Raw genomic sequence first — 24,153 nt, 5'->3', positions numbered from 1 at the left:
GGTTTTGTGCTTGAGTTTTTGTGTAGTGCCCCACGTTTTGCTTCCTGTAGTAGTTGTTAAATATGACCCGTGCACTGGAATGCCAAGAAGTGCTTTTGAAATAAAAAGAATACCTAGATCCACTTGGGAATCTAGAGACTGACGATACTGTATAGCAAACGCCAGAGAAGAGACACTGTCTCCAAGTTACATCTGTCATCAGGGACCCATGCAAGTCACGACAGACACTGCCCAGAGTCCAGACACGTACAGATGGTGGCTGTCAGGAGGTGACTCATGCTATGGATTACAGCATGAGATGTTTAGACAATAGCCAGGAAGCCCTTCTTTAGTCAATTGACTATAAATTTAAAGGAATGGCTCATTATTTGTAGCAATTTTGTTGAAATAGAAGGAAGGAAGAGTAAATTTTTATTGGTCAATTTAACCTAGTACTCCAAGACTTAAGTCAAAATTCTCATAGACTTCAAAGGGACAAATGCTCCAAATATAGACGTACCATTGCTGACCTTTAAAAAAGGACTGAATAGCATGGCCGTCATGGCTCAGTGGTTGAGCATGGACCTATGAACCAGGAGGTCATGGTTTGATTCCAAGTCAGGGCACATGCCTGGGTTTCAGGCTCTATCCCCAGTAGGGGGTGTGCAGGAGGCAGCCAATCAATGAGTCTCTGTCATTTTGCTCACTACCTCTCCCTGCCTCTCTTAAATCAATAAAAATATTTTTTTTTAAAAAAAAAGGACTGTCTAGCCATCATATATGATCTTCACTTCCAAACCAGCTGATTTTACTCTCGGAATGTGTTACTTGTATGAAGATTCCTTTTGTTTCCTTATTTAATCACAAATGGTCATTGATGTTATTTGCTAGAAAAAAAAGAAAAGAGACTGAGATCTGAAAAACAGGCCCACTGAGAGAGGCATTTTTAGAGTGGAGAACCAGCCACAGATGCAGAGCAAAGTTATTTAGTGAAATGCTAAAGTGGCCATTCATTCAAACTCGCACCTCCTGTTAGAAGCTATCTTTAATGCAGTATTGCCAGACATTGTCCTAAATATCAAAGGCTGGAAATTTCTGTGTTCATGGAATAAGGATTGTGTTCCTACCAAAATGCAGCAGTATCTTTATCATCATCACGCAGGTCTCCCAGTACAGATGCCACAGTGGAAGGTGGGATCTCTATAAGCACAGTAGGTTTTTAAGTAAAAGTTTAAAGCATGCTGAAAATTGTAAATGTGAGACAAATGATGTAATGAGCTACCATTTTTCACAGGGTGCGTCTTCTGGTGGATGAGGGCTATGAAGACCGAATTCTGATGGCACATGACATACACACAAAGCATCGGCTGATGAAATATGGAGGCCACGGCTATTCTCATATACTCACCAACATTGTTCCTAAAATGTTGCTTAGAGGTATCACCGAGAATGCACTTGATAAGATATTAATAGAGAACCCTCGGCAATGGCTAACTTTCCAATAAGATGTTTATAAATTCACACCTCGAATATAAAGCTTACAGAGAACATTCAGTGATTTCAAACCGACTCTGAGATATTAATCAGAGCTACATAGAACTAATGATGGGTCATTTCCTTTTTGTGAGAATTAGAAGCATGTTACCTTCTCAGAAACTGGCCATTACATCTGCACCTTTAGGGAGTCCTTGAGCCTCATGGAGCCCTAGTACTTTGCCTTAACAAATAATCACAGAAGCACCTGCTTCTAAACCATGAGTTAGAGTCTAAATCCCTTTAGTGAAGCCTTGTTTTGTTTTCTTAATCTATCAGCTGCCCTACTTGAGAATTTAAAGTGTTTTGAGTTAAATTACCCCCTTCTGGAGCAATCCAATGTTTCTTGTAATATTGATGATCCTTCTAATTATCCTGCTGTTCTTTAATTAATGCTTAATGAGTAATGTGGCACTTTAAAATAGCTTTTTCAGCAAGAGAAGTGAAATTTTGAGATTTTTTTCAATAGATACTGTAAAACAATTACCATTTTACAATGGTAAAAATATTGTGGAAGGATAATTATATGCTGTCTACCTATCTATATATACTTATCATAAATCAATTGTGTTGCCTATGCTTTTCTGGCATCCATTTTTGCTATAAATTTTTGTTGTGCTTTGAAAAATTTGTATAAGGAGGCATGAACACATAACATAATACTGAATTATAAAAATTCAATCATAAAAGTCAGAATATATTACATAATATACTTTAATGAATCATTACATTTATAATAACAAAGGCCACAATTTAATCAATTAATCATGTATAATGCAAAAAAAGAGAAATGTTTGCCATATATATATATATATATAGTCCCTTTATTTTCTTTACCTTTTCTTTGTTTTTCCTTGGGCCTAACTAAAGAAAATAATGCTTATTTTTCTGAAGAAAAGGTCAGGTATATTAGAAATGACAATATGACTCTACAGCCAACTCTCTAAAAGGTATCAGCCTCGGCACCCTCCTTGGAGCATGCCCATGACCTTCTCTCAGGCACGTACTATTTTTTAAAACTTTGAAGGTCCCCATGAGACTTGCAACCAGGGGAGCAGTGAACAGCGGCAACCCGTCCCCAGCTCACCCCCTGAACCTGTCTCCAAGTCTCCCTTTTTTCTGACTTTCTAGTGGGCTAAAGCAGCCCTACCCAGGTTCTCCTGTTGCTTTTTCCACCCGAAGCCCTTCCTTTGTTTCCTTTATTTCAGCTTTAATATGTACTCTCAAGATAAATCAATCAATAAATACATATATACATAAATAAATAAAATAAAAATAAAAGGTATCCAGCCCTGATGGTTTGTGTAAATATAGCCTTTAAAAAACTCAGTTAAAACTCTTAGTTGATGTGCACTGCTTTTTATAAGTTAATCTTTTGGTTGAATTCTCGGTGTGCTGTTACCTAAAAATAAAATAAAAATTCTACAAACCCTGTTGCCAATTCTTTGCTAAGTATATGTTGCTAAATAGAAATAAAATTCATTGCAACTCCTTTCTGAGTTATCTTATATATTAAGAAGGTCAAATGGGACTAATCATTATTCTTAGTGAATGGGCTAAGTGTTTTTAATCATATAATCATGACAGCTATTCAGGCTAAGGCATTTAAACCAAGCAAACAGTACCTTCAGATGCATAGCTCTTTTGGAAAGGTGAGGTTTGCTAAATAAAAGATATTTCTTCAGATCAAAGATGATCAAGCTTTCTGTGTGTTAGAACCGAAAGTACCCAAGAGGAAAGAGCCAGGAGAACGAACTAATTCCTTTAAGTGAAAAGAAAATGCAAATATCCTTCACCGGTAAAACAAGCAGATTTTTAAATATCTGTTTTTGAAATCTACTTGTCAAAGAGTCTTCAAAAGGCAGCTGAGAGGGGAACAGATTTTTCATTGTAATCGTGGAAGTTGTCTGATAGTTCAGATCTATCAGCATGCATTTTTAATTTTTTTCTTAGTTTTAAAGAGATGGCTTTCAGTAGTGTATTTTAAACAGAGAGAAGGGATTTCCACTACTCACAAAATCTACTTTACTGTCAGCTTCAATCCACCTGAGAAAAAAAGAAAAATTGGTAATTTGAATGCGTATAATTCACAAACATTACAAAGGAGAGCCACACTGTTTCAGTAGTCCTAATGTTAACGGTCGGCCACAGAATGCAGTAAGATGTATTGATTGGCAGAGGGTAACAGAGAAGTCACAGGCTTAATTTATAGACATGTGAGAGGGCATTTTAAACTAATACAGTTTAATTTTCTAGATAACTCTTAAAAGAGAAGCCATTTCAATTATTTTGCTATTCCATATATTTTTGTCATCCAAACTATATTTCAATCCAAAATAATTCAAATAATGTATGTGTTTGTGTGTGTGCACGCATACACATATATTTTTTTCAATTAAAATTTTGGGGCTATAGCAGTCACTGTGCCTATGGTCTAAAGCCACACATACACACACACACACACACACACACACACACATATGTATATATACATATATATATAGCTTATATATATGTGTATAAACACACACACATATGTAACAGGTATTTCTATAAAATATATACACTTAGTTGTCATACTCATTATATGTGAAATTGTTCATTTTGAAATAACCTCAGGCCACAACTTTAGTCAGTTACTATTTGAAAGCCTTACTTAGCGATCCCTTGGTGATGCATGCAGTAGCTCAAATTAAACCTTTGTGCATTGGGTTATGAATAATCTTTTGTTCCAAAGAAGGCAAAAGCCTCAGTCTGACTTAACATCAAAGAATAAATTTCTCTGACTTTCCAAGTAAATCTAAACACATTCTAGTGACAAAATGGGCACATGGGGGATTTCCTAAATACCATACATATTACACATTTTCACACTTACAGGGTAATCCTATGATACAATTTCAATCTCTACTTTGAAAGACTATCACCATTAAAGAGAAAAAAGAAAATGCGTAAGAAAAAGAAAATGGGAAAATAACCATAGGCTTGGGAATTCCGTCAGATCCAGAAAATTCCAGGTTAAGGCTTGAAGTTGAATCATTCCCAGGTCTAGCTCTAAAGTTCACAAGAGTACAAGGCAAACAATTTCTTTGGGGACAAGCAGCATTATTTTGATTAGACCTCCTCCTGCAGGGCAAAATCATTCCTTCCTATGCTATGAATGGAATCCAAGTATCATAATAAGCAGGTACACTCACAAGAACCAAAGCTGACATGGATAAGAGCAGCAGGATCACAGTACACCAAAGTATCATATATATTGAAGAAATAATTCAGTGTCTTAGATTTTTCTATAAAAACTTGTGATCTATATAGGACTTCATTCACATGGACACTAATAACAAGGAGTATTTGCTTTGGCGGTAGTGGATCACACATCTGCTTATCTTGCTTTTAATATTTTTTTACATAATGTTTCTGAGAATGCAGATGTGAGTCAGGTAGCATTTGAATTCCCCACATATACACAACTGAGGTGCCCCACAACTGGCACTCCCCTGGGATCCTTGATTCACTGGTGTTAGCCATACGAATCCAGCATCCAAACTCAGATCAATGAGCTGAATTCCTGCATTATCAGTCAGCGTAAATGATAAATCCAGAAAATGTGCTGTATTTGTTGTTGTTTCCTCCATGGGCTTTCCCGCCATCTAGTTTGATGTAGACTTCGTCTCCTGGCTCCAGGTGAAGCACCACGCTGTTGCTGGCATAGTCGTAATTCTGATCAGCATCCTGGGCAATTGCACTGGCCCGCACCTACGTGGAACAGATAAGAATTAGAATCCGTCCAAGAGAATCTTCGAGTTTTCTTTTAGGCCGTTCACAGAGCAACAGACGCTGACATGCTGCCACAGCAGTCAGAGAACTGACACAGAAATGCCCACCGTAGCCTTGGAGCTTTATGCGGGTATCTTTGCAATCCTTTCAACTGTGTTATTGGAAAGGAAGATTGGGAAGGAGGAAAGGGTGCTTTTGTGATGGTGATTCCGGCAGTCTTTCCTTACTATGGGCTGTCAAAAGTGCATACCAACTTATTCTCTTTCTAAATCACTACTTTTTCTAATTCTTATATCTCTAGGCCCAGTCACTTCTTGAAGTGGAAATAACAGTAATTTCTAGCATTTCAATTTACCCAAATAGCAATGTTCTAACCAGCTGTTGATGAGCACATGAGTTCAATCCAAACTTCAGCTCTAGTCCTCACAATTACTGGAACATGAGGTAAAGAGCCTGAGAAATACTACCACTCAAACTCCACTGCATAGGAAGGAAACAGGAAGAAACCATTTGATTTGGGGCTTTCAAATTTTAATGCAGGTAAAGACCCTTTTACCAGAAGCTTAACTCTTTTAAACATCTTTGGCTATCTCACTCAACTTTTCAGGCTTTTTTTTTTTCTTCTTTTTGTGCCTTTTTATCGCTTAATTGTGATGTGTGAAATTAAACAAATTATTTCATTTCAACATATCTAAAATTATAGAAGGGACTAAATGTCCATGATTTGAAGTCTCTCAAATTGCTAGGATTTTTGAATGGTCTCATTTCGGTGAATCTAAATGTATGCTTTGCTTGCTTATAAACAAATCCACTCATGTTGAGCCTGTGATCTCAGTGAGGTGATAGACATCTGCAAACAAATTGCCTATCATATCAAGTAACATGGACGTTCTGTCACATCCTCAACTCACATTAGGCTTCATGTCCATTTAGCTAGATTTTGATTCTGCCTTGAAAATTTTTTCTCAATAGGCAGACTTGTATTTTATTTATTTTAATAAAACATCTACTCTGTGGCTTGTTTCTATTCCAGTATAATGATATTTTCCGGAATAACACAGCAAGTGATTTAGTGGTTTGTAAAACTGCACTATGTAATAATGCATGACTTGGGGTACAATATGCCAGAATTTATCACTTGACAAAATGAAGAAAGTGAGACATAAGTCAAGAATTTCCATGCATTTCTTTCAAAATGTAAATGATAGATTTTCAAATTAAATTTTCATGGGGTATGTTCTCACATTAATGCTGAAATGTTAAAAAAAGAAGAAGGCTCTTTGACACTGCTGAACTTATAAAGTAATTTGAGTAGTATTTTAAATTTTCTTCCTGGCTCTCATATAGCAAAAGGAGAAAGGGCTTACAGGACTTAGAATTCCTTAACACTGTGTTGACACTAATATAATGGCAATATACCACTCAATTATGCTCACAAGCACTGACAGGAATGTATACACCAATTTAGTGAGGTGATCTGTTTTGACCATTAAATAATAATACAACTTAATGTAATAATATTTCCTAGGAATTAATAATAAGTTTGTAGGAATTGAGTGCTTTGATTTATTAATTTTATCTAGTCATTAATTCCCAGGGGAAAAAAATCTACAAGGAGGATAGCATGATTATGACCTGATCTTTTTTATGTGTGGATTTTTAATGGATGAGAAAAATTAAATAGAAAATAGTAATTAGCCATATTAGGAATATATGAATTATCAATCCCTAATATACTTCTCAGCTATTATTAATAACCAAACACAATTTATTTACTGCTTTAGGCATTTACTACATGTTCCATGGGTATTGTGCTTTACCACTGTTTTCTATATGAAGGCATTTGGGAACCAGGACTCATTAAAATCACTTACTCAGAGTCAATAATCTTAAAAAATCTATATAATGCAGTTTGTATTATACATTATTATTCTGCAGGGTACAACCACAAACCCATGTCATTATTACCATTTTTATTCAGTAGGGGTAGCCACAAAAACCTGTAAATATATTAGTGTGACCCCACAGACTGGAAGTTACCCTTATCGTTTTCACTTCCTTTGTGGGAAAAAAAAAAAAAAAGCCAGTGTGCTAGCTTTTTAATGAAAGTGATTCTCTGAGATTTTAACCTATACTGCACTGTAAGACCTTCCCAGTTAGGTAACTGCCACACGCCCGTGCACTTCCGTGGCTTTGGTATTCCTGCTCACCTGCTTGTACTCTCAAGGTATAATGGCACTTGAAATCTCGAGCTCTAGTCTCGAGCTCAGTGACTTCCAACAGTTCTTCATTTAAGCCATCAAACTATTGAGGAAGGTAATGCATCCACCTTGGAGCCTATTTTCAGGTTCCTAAATCTGCACTGATTTTAGCATTTTCTCCAGGAATCTGATGCATCCTTTCCCTTAGCTTAATAGACCCATTTCTATCTAAATGTACTCTAATATCTTTTCATACTGTAAGCTAAATATTTAGATTCTGCTTGATCTTTAGTGCATGTTTTGTGGCCCCTAAAAAGGTAATTAATCTGACATTTCTTAATCTCACTAATAAATGAATATCAACCCACACACTATTCACTGTTCCCAATATACCTCTTATTCACTGGTGCCATAACAAATAAATTCTTAGAGTAGAAATTGGTCTTTAATTATTTTATAATTCTAATTTTGAGTCTGTTTAAGTTTTCATTATAGTGGCTTATTATAGTAGCATTATAGTGATTGTATTCAAATAGAAATATTTTTATTCAGGTTTTCTGCTAAAAGCATTGAAACATTAAAATATTTCCTGTCTATGTAAAGCTATTTGAGTCCAATTTTTACCTTTAATATGCACTGTCATGGGCTCTCAACAAATGGCAAGATTAAGTTTAGGCTGATGGTTTCATTGCAAATATGAGAACCATGGTGCTTTTAGTGGCATGTTTGTAAGAATGTAATAGGTTGTGTAGCTTTAGCATTATCATATTAGTGAGGGTTTATCATTAGAGACAATATTTATGGTAACATTTGCTAATTTAATTAATTGCTACTGATGTTCTCATAATTTCATTTTCATTGTACTTCTGTGGAATCATCAACAAAAGGTTAAGTGGCGCATCCGGTTAATTTACTGGCCTTTGATGTTTCCATCTGTGATCGTGCATTAACACAAAGCATAAATAAAATGTTTCTCATATGGTGACGGCCCAGAGGCATTCTCCTAGCCTAGAGTGAACTGAATTTTTAGTTCAATTTTTGTGTTTCTCTAATCCACTTAATCCACAGAACATTACACTGACATGGATCTCTGAGTTTCTGTTTTATGAAAACAAATTAGGTCAGCTCAGCTTAGAATGGGGGACTGCCATTCTAAGAAGTGATTAGACAAGAGCATAATTGAAAACAAGGACAAACTATTTATTCAATATTGATAAAGATGTGATAAGATTTTTCATCTACAACTGTGTGCAGACTAGACTTTGCAAACGAGTTCTATTCTAGAGATAAAATTCCTTAACACTAACATTGTAACAACCATTTTCCAAAATAGCCCATACTGACTTCAAAAATATATTGTTTGCTATGATATTTATTTTCTGAATTACTTGTTGCACACCTTTGCAGAGTAGCAACTTAATAATGTCAATTGAAAGCATTATACCTTTAAGGTCAGCCGTCTTGCCTTGTTCTTTTTTCCTGACCCTCAAAGAATGTACCCGCTAGGGTGATACAAAGGGGCATTCTACATTCTGAACAATGAAATAATTTAAAAACGAAATGCACATAGCATACATATGTGGAATGGTTTTCTTGGAATCAGTGTGACATTCCTGGGCTCAGCAGTCTAGATAGCTACATGTAAAGTAATTTAAATATATTGTTCCCTAGTTTTTCATGCAATTGCAATTTCCAGATATTTAAAGATGTGAACACTTTTATACATTGGCTGATTAAACTTGAATCTTATTCCATTTTAATGAATACCTAAAAACAATCTCTTTTGCATGGTAGTATTTCCCAGACTTAACCTTTGAGTCTGAAGACAGCCAATTTGTAAATGGGTGCATCATGCCCGCCTGCGGAGGGCTGTTTGTGCACCCTTTTGTAAGGGTGACACAATAGGTCTCTCTTGGTACAGTGAGTCATGCCCTTTTTAGCCATTTACCTAGACCTGTCCCATGGCTCTGGAAATAATTTTTATTTATCTTAATATTATTTTCATGCATAATCACTATAATAAACAACCCTGTCAGTGCCTCCTGGTGGCCATTACTTCTTTTTTTTGTTGTTCTACAGAGTCCTGAATCCTGAGGGTCCTTCAAGCTATTTTCTTCTAAATTCCTTTAGAAGTGAGGGGTGGAAGGAAGGGGGAGGGATGGGATTTTTTTTTTTTTTTTGGTCCTTTTTATCTCTTATACAGTTAGGATATTTGTCTTTTGTTTTTGAAACAATTCTGACAATGACTTGGTTTTTTGGAAGTACTCCAGCTTCAACGCTGCTTGATAGAAGCCTGGGTTATAGTTTAAAGGGTCTGAATTCAAGGGGCAAGTAGCCAAGCCCCACAGACCTTGTTAGATCAAAGTTGGCCATGGCAGGGGCAGGGGTCACGCAGTGTGCCACCCAGTAAACATAGTTACAGCCCATGAACTCTGTCCAGACTGCAGGCTGCAAGGCCTCACCCCCGTGGCCACTGATTCAAACATGTGCAGAGGGTCTGATTCCACTTTCAGGCAGTTACAAATATTATTTTCCTCTTCTGACTAAGAGATAAGACACATTTCGGTTTTGCAGTGACTGCGAATTTCTCAAGCAAACGGAAAAGTTGCCCTATTATAAAACTGCAAGCATGTGGCCCAACCCCAGCCAACCAGCTCAGGAGAGCAAGTCCTCCTGGCCCGGGGCTAATTGGGGGCTATTTCACAGTCGAGGTCAAGGCCACTGCCCCCGTGAGCGGGAAGGCTGGGGTTGGAAAGACCTTCACGCAGGTGCCCCGGGGCTTGCTGGCCAAGGCCCACAGTCTCTGGCTGGGCTCCGCTCCTGCCCTTTTCCACCCGTCTGTGCGTCCTAGGACCCACTTCAGGAAGTGGAGTTTGGGCTGTGTGTTTGGGATCCTATTTTACGGTGTCAAACCATTGAGTCTCAACTTTTTCTTCTGTTATCAGCACTCATTTACCTCTCCCCCTTCTTCTCCCTGGCTGGAAACTAAAGTGGATTTGTCTTGGATTTGACTACTTGTGTTTCCCGGTCTGGGACGCTGCAGGTCTCAGGGTCTCGCTTCCAACTCGCTCCTTGCGAGACCCTTCTTTCTCCCTCGGGCCCTGTGTCTTGCTCCCCGGGTGCGGGTTTATCGCCCTGACACGCCCGTTCTGGACTCCCCCAGTCCTCCCGTTCCCGCCAAAGCGTGTGAGCAAGGACCCCGCAGCCGGGGGTCGCTTACTGCCGCTCCGGACCCCCCGCTCCCGGCTAACCGCCCCTCGAGGGTCGCGCTGGTTGGCGCTGGGTGAAGGCACAGAGTGCGGGTCCCAGACTAAACCGCCCTCTCGGGGCCGCTGGGAGTCAGTCCCCTTTGGCTTCCGACGCCGAACCCCCGCGTCCCCAGAGCGGAGCAGCGCACTCCTCCCCTGGGCTCCCGGGAGCCCCGAGCCGCAGCGCCCTTTCTCCGCGGCTTCCCCCCCATTGCCGGGGTCTCCTCCCGCGCGCCTTCCCGCGCGCCCGCGCCTTCCCGCGCGCCTTCCCGCGCGCCCCGCCGCCCGCCCGCCCGCACTCACCTGGTTGTTTTTGCAGAGATCGGCCCACATGCTGGTGCCGTCCCCGCCGCGCATCAGGACGTGGTAGGTGAAGAAGTAGATGCCCGGGATGGAGCAGGTGAACTTGCCCGTGGTGGGGTCGTAGTGGTTGCCGAGGTTGGTGACCACGTCGTCGAACTTGAGCACCTCGTAGCCTTCGTGCTGCCGCTTGAGGCCGGCGTAGAAGGCGATCTTGGGCACCGTGCTGTAGGTGGCCGCGCTGATGGCCCCGGCCGCGCTCAGGCCGGGCGCCCCGGGCGGGCCCGGCAGGCCCTGGCGGCCCGGCTCGCCCTTCTCGCCGGGCGGGCCCACGGGGCCCGGTGGCCCGGGCTCGCCGGGGGGCCCCCGCGGGCCCGCCTTCCCGGGCCGGCCGGCCTCGCCTTTGGGGCCCTGGATGAAGGTGGGCAGGGACTGCATGAGGCCGCGGTCGGGCGTGGCGGCCGTGCTGGGCGCCTTGGTGCCCCCGTAGGGGTCGCAGACCATGCGGCAGGTGCCCAGCATCTCGTAGTGCGCCGACGTGCCGGCGGAGCTCACCAGCACCGGGATGAGGATGACCAGCAGCAGCACCATCACCACCCCCAGCGCCCCGGCGGCGATCAGGCGCCTCCTGCTGCCCACCAGCCGGCTCAGCGCGGGGCGATCCTCTTGTCTGCTTTTGGACAAAATTTTGATGGTTGGGCGGGGACCTCTTCAGAGCCGAAAACAACCCCCTGCGAACCCCAACTCCCCTGGGCGGGCGGGCGCGGGCCGCTCCCAGGCTGCTCCCGCTCCCCCCGCGAGGCTGCGGCCGGGGAGGGAGCTCGGACGCCTAGTGACTTGAGCTGAAGTCCCGAGCTGGGGGGTGGAGGCTGGGGGAGGGGTGCGCCGTGCGCCCTCCCGTCTCTTTCCTTCCAGCCCCTTCGCACCTGTGGCTGCCGACGCTCGGAGCGGCCACCCGCCCCTGGGAGGGCAGAGCCGGCCGCCGCCTCCTGCGCCCGCCGGGCCGCTCACACTTTTATGCCACTGCCTGCGATCGACTTTTCCGTTTTTGCAGACTGCGCCAGTTCGCACCAACTTTCCCTCCGAAGTTGCCTTTTTCTGCCTCTTCTCTTCTCACGCTCGCTCTTCCCCTGCTTTTTTTTTTTTTTTTCTTCCTCCTTTGCAACCACCACTACTCTAATAGATGCGCACCCTCAAAGACCCGCGCGGGGCGCGCGAGCCGGGCCAGCCGCTCCCGGGTGCTCCGAGGGGCAGGCGTGGTCGCTCAGCGAGGCTGGGGCTGGAGCGCAGGAGCTGGAGAGAAAGAAGCTAAGGAGCAGCAGCAGCGAGTGCCTCGCGGCCGGGAGCCGAGGGAGAGAGAGAGAGGCTGCACGTAGACTTCTGCCTGGGTACCACCTGCCAGCAGAAGAGGAGGCTGAAAACGCGCGCCGGAGCAATTTATAGGCACCCAAGGCGCAGAGGAAGGGGAGCCGCTTTGGCATCTCACTGCAGCATCTGCTCTGCTCATCCCACTCAGGCAGAGTTTGGCATTACTCTGACAATGTGGGGATTTTTTTTTTCGGCCTCCCCCCCCCCCCCCCCCCCACCCCGCACAAGATTGAACAGTGAGATCCTGAATATTCCCTTGCTGAACCCAGAGGATGGCAGCGCTCTCACTGGACGTCGGTGGGGGAGGGAGACAGACCTGTAACAGCCTTCAGAACTCAAGGGCCACACCTCAGCCCCCTGTGTCACTGCGCCAGCAGCCCCAATGGGAAGATGGGGGAGACGGTTGAAAGGAGGGCGGCTTGGTTGACAATATTTCTCTAAAGGCTCACCCACAGTCAGAGCTTCAGGTGTTTTTTAAAAAATGCCACTTTTCACACAAGGAGGGCCTTTTAGAATTGTCCAGATGGTAGATGTGTGTGTGTGTGTGTGTGTGTGTGTGTGTGTGTGTGTGTGTGTGTGTTTAACCTTATGGTTTCCCTCACCAGCCTTCTGAAATGGAATATAAGATGTTACTCAGAGAACAGTAAGGTGTGTTGAAAAGCCAAAGGACATTTCTCAATTATTTTAAATGATCGTGCCCACCACTCAAACGGGGAGGGATCGGTTCTTTTTAAAAGTGTTGCAAATGCTGAGTGTATACATATATGCTCTACTTCCAATCCCAGCAGTCTTTCAGGAGATACAGCCATTGGGCCTGAAGGTGTCACATGCATGAGAAACGATCACTGGTCAAAATGACTTCAAAAGTCTCAGTAGCATTTACCAACGTACCGGGCAAGATTTTTTTCCAAAGATATGGAAAAAGCCCTATACACTCCATAGCACATTTCCTGCCTGTACATGGGAGATGAGGAAAACAGAAAAAAATATGGGAAGGAAGAGCCCTATACCGTGAGAGAGCAGGAGAAGGAACAGCCTGGATTTATAATATTAATGGAAAGCCCAGGCGTAGATATTAGGCAAGTTATCCCATCAACACATACATAAGACACACAGCAACGGCTTGAAATAAACAAGTAGAATTGATTCGTAAATCATACTTTTGCATTCAGGAGCAATGGATGTCAATCAAACGCGGATGACATTTGCTTGTCAATATGGGGATGATGGCCGGGAAGATGGAGATTTATTACATCAGGGCAGGAATGTGAAATGAGGAGCAGGAACAAATAAGACTACAGCAACCAAACAAAACACTAACACCCTGGGTGACGATCTTGTCTGTGGGCTCCACAGCGTGGACACCTCCTTCCCTGGTTCTTCTGCTACCCTGACCCCACCCGACTGGTTTCATTCTTTCTTTCCTGCTTTCAATCTAAATAAGGTCAAATGAGCAGGCAGAAGGAAACAAAGATTCATTGATTCTTTTAAAAGAAATGTCAGTGGTTCCTGAAGGTCTTTCCTGGGAGAAACAACTGTGAGTGTCGGGCAGTGGGGCTAAGCCAGGCCCAGGTCTCCACAGCACCTCAGCCTGGCTGATGAGACACTCCTGCTGCCGGGAAATACTCCTTCCCACTTCTCCAACCTTTTATTATTTATGAATGTGTGTCTATATCTTGGGTATAATTATACATGTATTTCAGAATATTTCAATTCACGTGAGCTACCTTATTTTCAGATGTTCAAGCAGCAGACACAGTTAAGTTCTGTCCTGGACACAATACCTATTTTCCTAACACATCTTCTGGGTTGCTTCTCAAAAGTCTAATGGTGGCTGGACAAGGTGGTAAAAAGTATGGTGTCAGCAGCGGGGAGCAGTGAGTTAATGACATGAACTGTTCTCTGATACCACCAAATTATCAAACTTCATGAGACCTCTTTATTGCTAAAGAGGGTTCAGTTGGGGGGTAAAATCGAGAGTTTTCTAAAGGTAGGATTGTATAAATAAATTCTCATCAAAAAAATCTCAAGACACATGGAGTTTCCTCTTTGAAGAATGCTCATCTCATAGAGAAACCATGCACTTTGGAAAGTAACTTTCTCCCCCGCCCTAAGATAACATAAAATAGTACAGTTGGAAGGGACCCTCGCAAGCCAGTCTCCACCTGCTCCCTCTGCAAATGGCGAGACTGAGACAGAGCTCAGAGCAGAGTCAGGCCATCCAGTGCCAGTATGGCACACCTCGTTTTATTGAGCTTCACAGATACTGTGTTTTGTACACAATGAAGGTTTGCGGCAACCACCAGGGAAAAGATTATGACTCAGTGAAGGCTCAGATAATGGTTAGCATGCTTTAGCAATACAGTATTTTTAATTAAGGTATGTATATTGGTTTTTTTTTTTAGATTAATGCACACTTAATGGACTACAGCATGGTGTAAACATAACTTTTGTATGCACTGGGAAATCAAGAATTTGTGTGACTCACTTTATTATGATATCCACTTTACTGTGGTCTTGGAACCAAACCTGCAGTATTTCCAAGGCAGTCTGTGCACTTCCTGTACACCGTGGTATGGGCACATCCCAACCCAGCCCAAGACCTATGGCACCAGTGCCAGTAACTGAGCCTTTCCTCTTTCCATTTTCTCTGATGCCAAAGCAAAGCTTGATTTTGCAAGTGAGGGCTCTAACATCTCACAGTTCTGCCGAGGTTTGGAAAGGTGCTCAGTAGTCATCACTCAGTGAAGACTTCATTCCCCAGGTCACACGGCTGACCCAGTCTTTCAGTTGAATGCACAAACCCAGGCAGTGCATGGACATACTGTTTTTTTAGTGAGGTTTAAATTATTGGTCTCCTTCTTTTTCTTTGGAAATGTCCCACCATGTACTTTGGAAGTAACTTGTTCCCCCACCCCAAGATTTTCAGGGATGACTGAGTAGTATGGCTGGGTTAATGCCACTTTCTACCGCTTGAATTTCTCAGAAGGTTCTCTGGAAAGTTACTCACACGTTAGCCCTGATTCTGACAGTTTGGATAAACCATCTGATATGGCATATTACTCATCATCTTTGCATGTATATAATAATAGAAAATGTGTCAATTTAAAAAAATATTTGATTTTCTTCAGTCCTCAGCAGGGAACCAAGCTCTCTCTCATATTTGATAGTATTAATTTTGGAAGTAGACCTTAGTATCTAATTTTTCTTCACTGCACTTCCCAATCATTTATCAAGAAAACACCAGGCCCCACATTCCCTGGGCCTTTGGGACCCTTAAATGATAAAGTCCAGTACAAAAACCCAGGATCTGGGTTGGGTGACGATCCTGTGATTTCATCTTCCTACACCATTTCTGTCTCTTTCGGAGAACTGAGCAGATTCTAAGCAGCCGACTCCCACACAGACGTGCACGGCCATCCATTAATCTTCACTGAGCACCCACTGGCAGCATAGCTCTACACTGGCTCTTCCCAGGCAAACAAATATTTAGTCATGAGAATTATTTCCAAACCCAGGAGCACTTAAACAGAAATAGCATTTCTTATAATAGGAAAAACATTAACAAGTTCAAGGGCGATCTAGAGCAGTGGTCGGCAAACTCGTCAACAGAGCCAAATGTCAACAGAGCCAAATATCAACAGCACAACGATTGAAATTTCTTTTGAGAGCGGAAAACCGACTTCTGCGCATGGGCCACGAAGTTTCGATCGCACTGTACGTGCGCACCCGCACGTGGTATTTTGTGGAAGAGCCACACTCAAGGGGCCAAAGAGCTGCATGTGGCTCGCGAGCCACAGTTTGCCGACCACTGATCTAGAGAAACAGACAAAAAATATAAAAAATGGGACTGGATTAGCTCTTTCTCTTTAATTTCTGGGTCTCCAAATTGTATTTCAGAACAAACACTCTCTTTGACTGAAGAATTGTAGATTTCCAGCCAGAAAGGGTCAGTCTGTCTGGCATATGGAATCATCACATGAAGCTTTGAAACCCGATGGGTCTTAATTTGAATCCTCCTTTCCTCCTTTAGTAGCTACGAAAGTTACTTAATTTCACTGACACTTGATTTCCTTTTCCATACAATGGGAATAACACTAAAACCTAAATCATAGGGTTGTTGTGGCAGCTGAGTTAGGGCATATCATTACAATGACATTCAATGTATAATGAGAGCCTAAGAAATGTCAATGTTCATCTTAGCGTATTGTAGGAGTACCGTGTAGAGTGTATGTTCATAATTTGGATGGTAGAAACAAGGCTTATTAATGGAAGCTAAAGCTAAAGGGTCAGACTTAATACAAAGGTCATCAAATGGATAAGAAGTATTATAGACTTAGACAAAACTGGAAAGAAAACCAAAGTTCTTCAGGAGAGCTGCCGATAATATAAAACAAAGGCAGACAAAACTAAAAACAAGGACCACTTTGCCATCCTCTAAAATAGTAATACACATTTTCAAAGCAAGGTTGTTTCAATTTGCTGCAATTTTCAGATTTACAACCTAGTAGGAAGCATTAGAACTTGCTTTCTGTCTTCAGGAAAGTTCCCCAAGTCAACAAGTTCCAAGTGCATTTAAAAATCACTGAAGTGGTCATTCAGAAACACTCCTGTGGATGATGACTTTCAACAAAGCAAACACACCAGAGAGGACTCTTGGCATAGTCAGCCAGAAGAGCAAGGGCTCTGAAGGAGACCTAAGTCACAACCACACTCCACAGGGAATTTTCAACACAGCCCTCACCATAGAAGACAGTGAGTTAGAAGGCTAACATGGCTGGTCTGTTGTCAGAAAATTATCAAATTAGCCAGATGGAGATGGTAATTAGTACATTACATAAGACTCGGTTACAATATGTGGATTTAACTTGGTCTCAAATTCTTACTGGTATGGATATGATATTAGATATTTGCTTGAATGTTTGGTCCTTTGACCCTGCAAGTCCTCCAAGCTACAGTAGTCCCCCTTCACCCAAGGTTTCCCTTTCTGCAGTTGCACTTACCTGAAAATATTATAGAGGAAATTCCAGAATGAACACATTAAGTTTTAAATCGCACACCATTCTGGGTAGCACCATGGCATCTCACACCAACCTGCTCTGACCCACCAGGACATGAATCATCCCTTTGTCCAGAATATCCACGCTGTACACACGCCCCGCTCATTAATCACTCAGCAGCGTTTGTCTCAGTTATCAGATTGACTGTCCTGGTATCCCAGTGCTGGTGTTCAAGTAACTCTGAAAGTAGCCTAACACTACTACGTCACAATGCCTACATCATTCGCCTCACTTCATCTCATCATCTAGGCATTGCATTGTCTCACATCATCACAAGGAGAAGAACGATGAGAACAGTACAATAAGATATTTTGAGAGCGAGAGAGAGACCACATTCCCATAACTTTTATTACAGTTCTAGAGGCCCAGGTGTACGAAATTCGTGCACGGGGGCGGGGGGTGGGTCTCAGCCCGGCTTGCGCCCTCTCGCAGTCTGGGACCCCTCAGGGGATGTCTGCCTGCTGGCTTAGGCCTGCTCCCAGTGGGGATCAGGCCTAAGATGGCAGTCGGACATCCCTCTCATAGTCCGGGACCCCTCACTCCTTACCGCTCACCTGCTCGCTGCTCCTTACTGCTCGGCTCGTGGCTCCTTAGCACTGTTGCAGAGTTGGGAAAGGCTCCCACCACCACCACTGCTCTCACCAGCTATGAGCCCGGCTTCTGGCTGAGTGGCCCTCCCGCTGTGGGAGCGCACTGACCACCAAGGGGCAGCTCCTGCATTGAGCGTCTGCCCCCTGGTGGTCAGTGAGCATCATAGTAACCGGTCGTTCTGGTTGTTCCACCACAATGGTTGCTTAGGCTTTTATTATATAAACTAGAGGCCCAGTGCACAAAATTCATGCACTGGGGGGTGCCCCTCAGCCCAGCCTGCACCATCTCCAATCGGGGACCCCTTGGTGGATGTCTGACTGCCAGTTTAGGCCCGATCCCTATGGGCCTAAGCCAGCAGGCAGACATCCCCTGAGGGGTCCCAGACTGCAAGAGGGCGCAAGCCGGGCTGAGACCCGCCCCCCGCCCCCGTGCACGAATTTTGTACACCTGGGCCTCTAGAACTGTAATAAAAGTTATGGAAATGTGGTCTCTCTCTCGCTCTCAAAATATCTTATTGTACAGCAGTCGGACATCCCTCTCACAATCCGGGACTGCTGGCTCCTAACTGCTCACCTGCCTGCCTGCCTGATTGCCCCTAACCACTTCTGCCTGTCAGCCTTGTCACCCCCTAACTGCTCCCCTGCTGGCCTGATTGATGCCTAACTGCTCCCCTGCCATCCTGATCACCCCCAACTGCCCTACCCTGCCAGCCTGATCACCCCCAACTGCCCTCCCCTGCCAGCCTGATGGCCCCCAACTGCCCTCTCCTGCCAGCCTGGTCACCCCGGGGGAAGCTGCTCAGAGCAGCAGCTGGGACCCACCCCCCGGCAGGGCTGAGGGAACTCCGGGGAAGCCGCCGGGCCCTGCACCCTGGTGCAGCTGCGGGAACCCCGGCAGCAGACGCGTGGAGCAGCCGCTGGGCCTCCGACCCTCCCCCCCACCGCGGGGCTGCGGGAACTGCAGCAGCAGGCGCACGGACCAGCCAACCCCGCCCCCGCTGTGCACGCCGCCATCTTGTGACGGCGTAACAGCATGAGGGTTAATTTGCATATTACCTCTTTATTATATAGGATATTGTTATAATTATTGTTTTGTTATGAGTTATTATGGTTAATCTCTTACTGTGCTTAATATATAAACATTATCATAGGTGTGTATGTATAGGAAAAAACATAGTATATATAGGGTTTGCTACTATCTGTGGTTTCAGACATCCACTGGGGGTCTGGGAATGTATTCCCTGCAGACTACTGGATGGACTATGGTGTGGTCATGATAACTCAGTAATACAAGGTAGATCGGGGAATCCTAAAAACTAAAGGCAGCCACCATTAGACTATTGGGAACTTTCAAGCAGAAATATATGATGGGAACACAGCTGAGAAGCTGTGCAACAGACTGATCTGCTGGGTAGGCAGTGATAAGGACTGTGGTAGTCTTAATGTTTTGTCTGATTTGTTTTGTATTAAATATTTAAATCATCATGTGTCTAAGAGGAGATGTTACAGAAAGCCACCAACAGAGCCAGACCCTGGCAAGAGCAGCCGATATTTCAGAATCTGGCTCTAGGAATAATTTACCTGGAGTAGCCGTGAACAAACATCAAATGGAAGTGCACTCAGCCCCACTCCTATGTGAGTGTAACCCCAGCGCAACTCACCTTCAAATGTGAACAGGCATATCAGCTTCTCCATAATACATGCAATCTCTCAGGAATAGTCTTTAACTATGTAAAATTAGATAGATTTTGAAGCCATAATTCTAAAAATAAGTTGTGGGGATAGTTTAGATTTGTAATAGGGTGGCGGTGGTGGGGGAAACAATTAACCAGGTGTAGGTAGTTGTAATGTTCAGTATAAGTAATTTGTATACGTTAATGTTTCCCATTGAACATAGTTGTAACAATTTATAAGTTAATTAATTATTCTATTTTTGGCTCGGGGAAGTGGAAAAAGTAAACTTGGTCCCACTTAGATCAGGGTTTGTTTGTTTGTTTTCTTTTTAATTTCCTTTTCCCAATACAGATCCAGATACGAGTGGTCCTCCTTTCACTCGTCAGTACCACCAAGGTTCTGTTTTCACTCAGGCACTTCTAACACTCGCAGCAGACAAGAAGACTCTGAGTGTGAGCCACTCCACAGACGGCAATCATTCTGGGGGGTTTCGCCTTTTATCGCCTGCTGCTACCTTGTTTGGACCCTTCTAGCAAGCCAGCAACTTCACAGGGGCCGGCAAAGCAGACAAATTGTTTATTTTATTAGCAATGGCTATGAATTTTTGGTAAGTTTTCATGAAAGAAATGGCTAAGTTAGAGGGTTACCTTTCTATTATCCAATAGCTGCCATCATATATTTATATTTATATTTATATTTATATTTATATTTATATTTATATTTATATTTATATTTATATTTATAATCTATCTATCTATCTTTCTCTGATATTTCATTTACATTTCCTCTTAAGGATTTGTTTGTTTCTGTGGGTGGGCAGAAGGTCTTAATAGCCAGATAATGAGAGCTAGATATGGACAATCCATGATCGTTTTTCTTTGCTGAAAGCCGCAGAACATGATGTCGGCATTCCAGGGCATATGAACATTTGTTCTAGAATTACACAGACCACTGATTGGCCCCCTTTGCCCGTTTCACCCAGGACTGAGTGTGGCATCCATATGGTCTTTTTTAAGGCCTTGAACAGAAAAGAGAAAAAAAATAGGAACTAATTAGAAGGAGTTTTAGAAGTGTGGTGGTTCTCAGAGAGAAATCATGCATTATAATGCAGGTCTAAATTACATAATTAATTTTTCCCCAGAAATTCAGAACAAGCAGAGAGAGCCCTGATCTGGTGGTTTATCTACTATTTGACTGACCTCGTTAGAATGAATCCTCTGGATAAGTCACTTCTACTATCCTCTCATTAATGTGTTCAGTTTTTAGTTCAACTTAATTTAATTTAAAACACGCAAGAAGAGAAGTGGATTTGCTGTCCATTTCCTCTTCCTCCAGTCCCTCCCATCTCTGAAGGATCTCATTCATGACATTCAAATCATCTTTCTTCAGCCCCTGATCTGAGCGTGTCACACTCTGTCCAGAAACAGTACCTTCCCCATTGTCCACATGAACAGAAAGTACAATCACTTAAGCCTGGGCCGCTAGGTGCTGCACAACTTGCTACAAGGCCTCTTTAACTTCCCAGCCCTCATTTTCACAAATGATCCCCTATTTACTCCATTGTCCTGTTATCAATGAATCATGCCTGAAACTGCATAGTCATAGTCATGTCCCATTTTCCTCTTGCCTTCCCTCTACCCTTTCAACCTACCCACTTCTTCTCTTCTCTCCTAATCTCCATACATATCCCTCTTTCAAGGACCTACTCCGAAGCCACCTTCTTCATCCCTCCTCCCCAGGGCTCCCTGCCACCTGTGTCCCCTCCCCGCTCCTGCTGCATCTTCTTCTCAAACACGGTGTGTTCCACTCCTCTGACAGCCCTCACCTTCCTCTGCTTTGTCAGAGGCCCTTGTCCCTCCTCCCATTATTGAGAGGAATACCTGCTCCTTTCATCTGTGGTATCCCACCTCCCTCTCTCCCACCCAGAGGCACTAAAGCCATGTTTACTAGGAGCTAAACACAAGTTTCCTGATTGAATTGTTGAATTGGGAATAAACAGCATCATTAAAAAAAAAAAACTCTTAAAGATATAAGACATCTAGATGTAGTGAACAAGCCTGGGTTGGAAGATAGACATTTCTAAGGACTGAACACTCTTTACGCTGCCTAAAATGTGAGGTTAAGACCAGATTAGCATAGATTCCTCATAAAAGAAGTAAAGATGAGAACAGAGGAAGAGCCTGTATAAAAGACGGAGTTTGAAATTATTAGGGACTTAGATGTCATGCCTAGTATGTGCTTACTCTGCAGGAAGGGATGCCTGGAGACTCGATATTTAGGACCAGTTCCAATGGTTTGAAAACACTATTAGATCTGTCTAACCTCTGCCTTTTCCAAATGCCTTACACCATGTGTATGGTGGGGAGCAGAAATTCGCCTGTGATTACTGAAGGGGAACGTGAGTTCTTCAGAGACTGCCCAAGAAGATCGCCATGTGAATCGCCCTACACCATATGCCACAATGGAGCTCAGAGGGCATTGTTCCTCCATTTCTTTAAGGTTTGAGGAAAAGTATTCTGTCTATATCTATTTACTCTCAAGAAATAGAGACATATTTTTTTCTAAAACACAGAATGATTATATTAATTATTTTAAACTTCCCTTATTCCCAAAGAAGTGGTTGAAGTTTTTTACAAGAAAAAAAAAAGACATACAAAATAGTTTCCTCTAAAATAAAAATAAGAGAACTAGATATGTGACTGAAAGAAAGCCTGGAGACAAGGGTAAAAGAACTGCAGCAGAAATGTTCCATCAAGGATGGGAGCTGCCATATAGAAAATAAAGTGCTTTTTTGTTCCCCAACAGCCAAGGATACTTTATCTCATATCAGCAGCTAGGTATCCGGCACAGAGCTCCTAAACCCTTGGAATTTCCTAAGTGATGGGAGCAATAGAGACAGGAAAAGAAGGAAGGAAGGAAGGAAGGAAGGAAGGAAGGAAGGAAGGAAGGAAGGAAGGAAGGAAGGGAGGGAGGGAGGGAGGGAGGGAGGGAGGGAGGGAGGGAGGGAGGGAGGGAGAGAGAGAGAGAGAGAGAGAGAGAGAGAGAGAGAGAGAGAGAGAGAAAGAAAGAAAGAAAGAAAGAAAGAAAGAAAGAAAGAAAGAAAGAAAGAAAGAAAGAAAGAAAGAAAGAAAGAAAGGGAGAAAGACATGTCACCCTGGCTGATTTGGCTCAGCTGGTTGAGCAAAGTCCCATGCACTGAGAGGTGGCAGGTTGGATTTCTGGTCAGGGCACATGCTTGAGTTGGAGGCTTGATCCCCAGTAGGGGGCATGCAAGGAGGCAGCCAATAGATCTATGTTGCTCTCTCACATCAATGTCTCTCTCTCCCTCTCCATTCCTCTCTCTATCTAAAATCAATGAAAATATATAAAAAATACAAACACATACTTTAAAAAAAAAAAAGGAAGAAAGAAACATGTCAGTCTTTCAGGAGAAAGAATTTCCCCTATCACAGAATTCTAAGAAGAGCTTATCGTGTGAGGGGTATTAAACAATGTCATGGCTAACAGTCAAAGGCAACTTTAAGAAAATGAAGGAAATTTCCCCAATGAGGAGCTAAAGTAGCCCAAATCTAATTCAGCTTACCAACACAAGTACACCTTGAAATTCATTCAAAGAAAGTAGATGTATTGGATAAGAGGCAAGCACTACGCCTAGAAAATACACAATGAACAAGAACAAAATGAATGAGATAAAAAACAAACAAAACAACAACAGAGAGTAGAGTTTAAACCAGAAGAGGTGACAACTGACTTTCAAATCAAAATCAGAAGTTCAGTAAATGGTATCACCAGAGGGACCAAGCTCAGCGAAAACAGATGCAAATAAATTCCATATTTCTGCTGCTTTTTAGTATGTAATTTTCAGTCCAATGTGACTAGCTACAGACAAAGAAAGTAAAACCATTTGGTAGATTTGTTCCCAAGTCATGCCTACTACATTTTGACCAGTGAATTACTGTAGATATAAAAGTATTACTGCTCGTATTATAAAAACATAATCTTGAACAACTAGGAAGTTAACTAAGTCACACCTAAATCTCCAGTTTTGAAAATAGAAAATGATTGTATATACTAGTTAATAACAATATTCACAAATACCAGAAACTACTCATATAAAAAAATTAACAACTATCTGTGCCCCTGTGAATTGCAAGCACTGATTTACTTACTGTAAATATAAAAATCACTTTTCTCCCTTCACATTTAATTGGTTACTTGAAATAAGAGTACTTATTTCAACTCCAGTAACTCCTTCATTTAGCATATAGTAGGTCATTGAATATTTACTCACAATCTCTAAAATATAGACAGGTATATGCATGGTGAAAGAATCCAGTACTCCTAGACAATCAATAAATTTTCTGAAGATCTTAAGCATTCAGTAGAGAATAAATTTTAATGATTTTCAACTCATTTTAGATCT

The 24,153-nt window shown here is 42.7% G+C and overlaps 2 protein-coding genes across 2 annotated transcripts in view; one reads left to right on the top strand and one right to left on the bottom strand.

The window, feature by feature from the left end:
- The window catches only part of PTER (phosphotriesterase related), a 62,528-nt gene extending 59,580 nt beyond the window's left edge, over positions 1-2,948 (top strand). Inside the window, exon 5 of the mRNA XM_079777001.1 lies at positions 1,274-2,948. Coding sequence (XP_079633127.1) covers positions 1,274-1,484 — 211 coding nt within the window. The 3' untranslated portion in view covers positions 1,485-2,948. The remainder of the gene's footprint in view (positions 1-1,273) is intronic.
- A 2,140-nt stretch (positions 2,949-5,088) lies between these two features.
- C1QL3 (complement C1q like 3) lies at positions 5,089-11,629 on the bottom strand (the record flags this gene model as incomplete). Its single annotated transcript, XM_079772743.1, has 2 exons — positions 5,089-5,268; positions 11,042-11,629. 2 exons carry the CDS (start codon positions 11,627-11,629, stop codon positions 5,089-5,091), a joined length of 768 nt encoding a protein of 255 aa, XP_079628869.1.
- Between the last annotated feature and the right edge of the window lie 12,524 nt (positions 11,630-24,153).

The sequence above is a fragment of the Cnephaeus nilssonii genome (assembly GCF_951640355.1).
Source record: "Cnephaeus nilssonii genome assembly, chromosome: 1".
Lineage (NCBI taxonomy): Eukaryota > Metazoa > Chordata > Mammalia > Chiroptera > Vespertilionidae > Cnephaeus > Cnephaeus nilssonii.
Note: the sequence above shows the minus strand (reverse complement) of the source record. Positions and strands in the feature narration are given on the sequence as shown.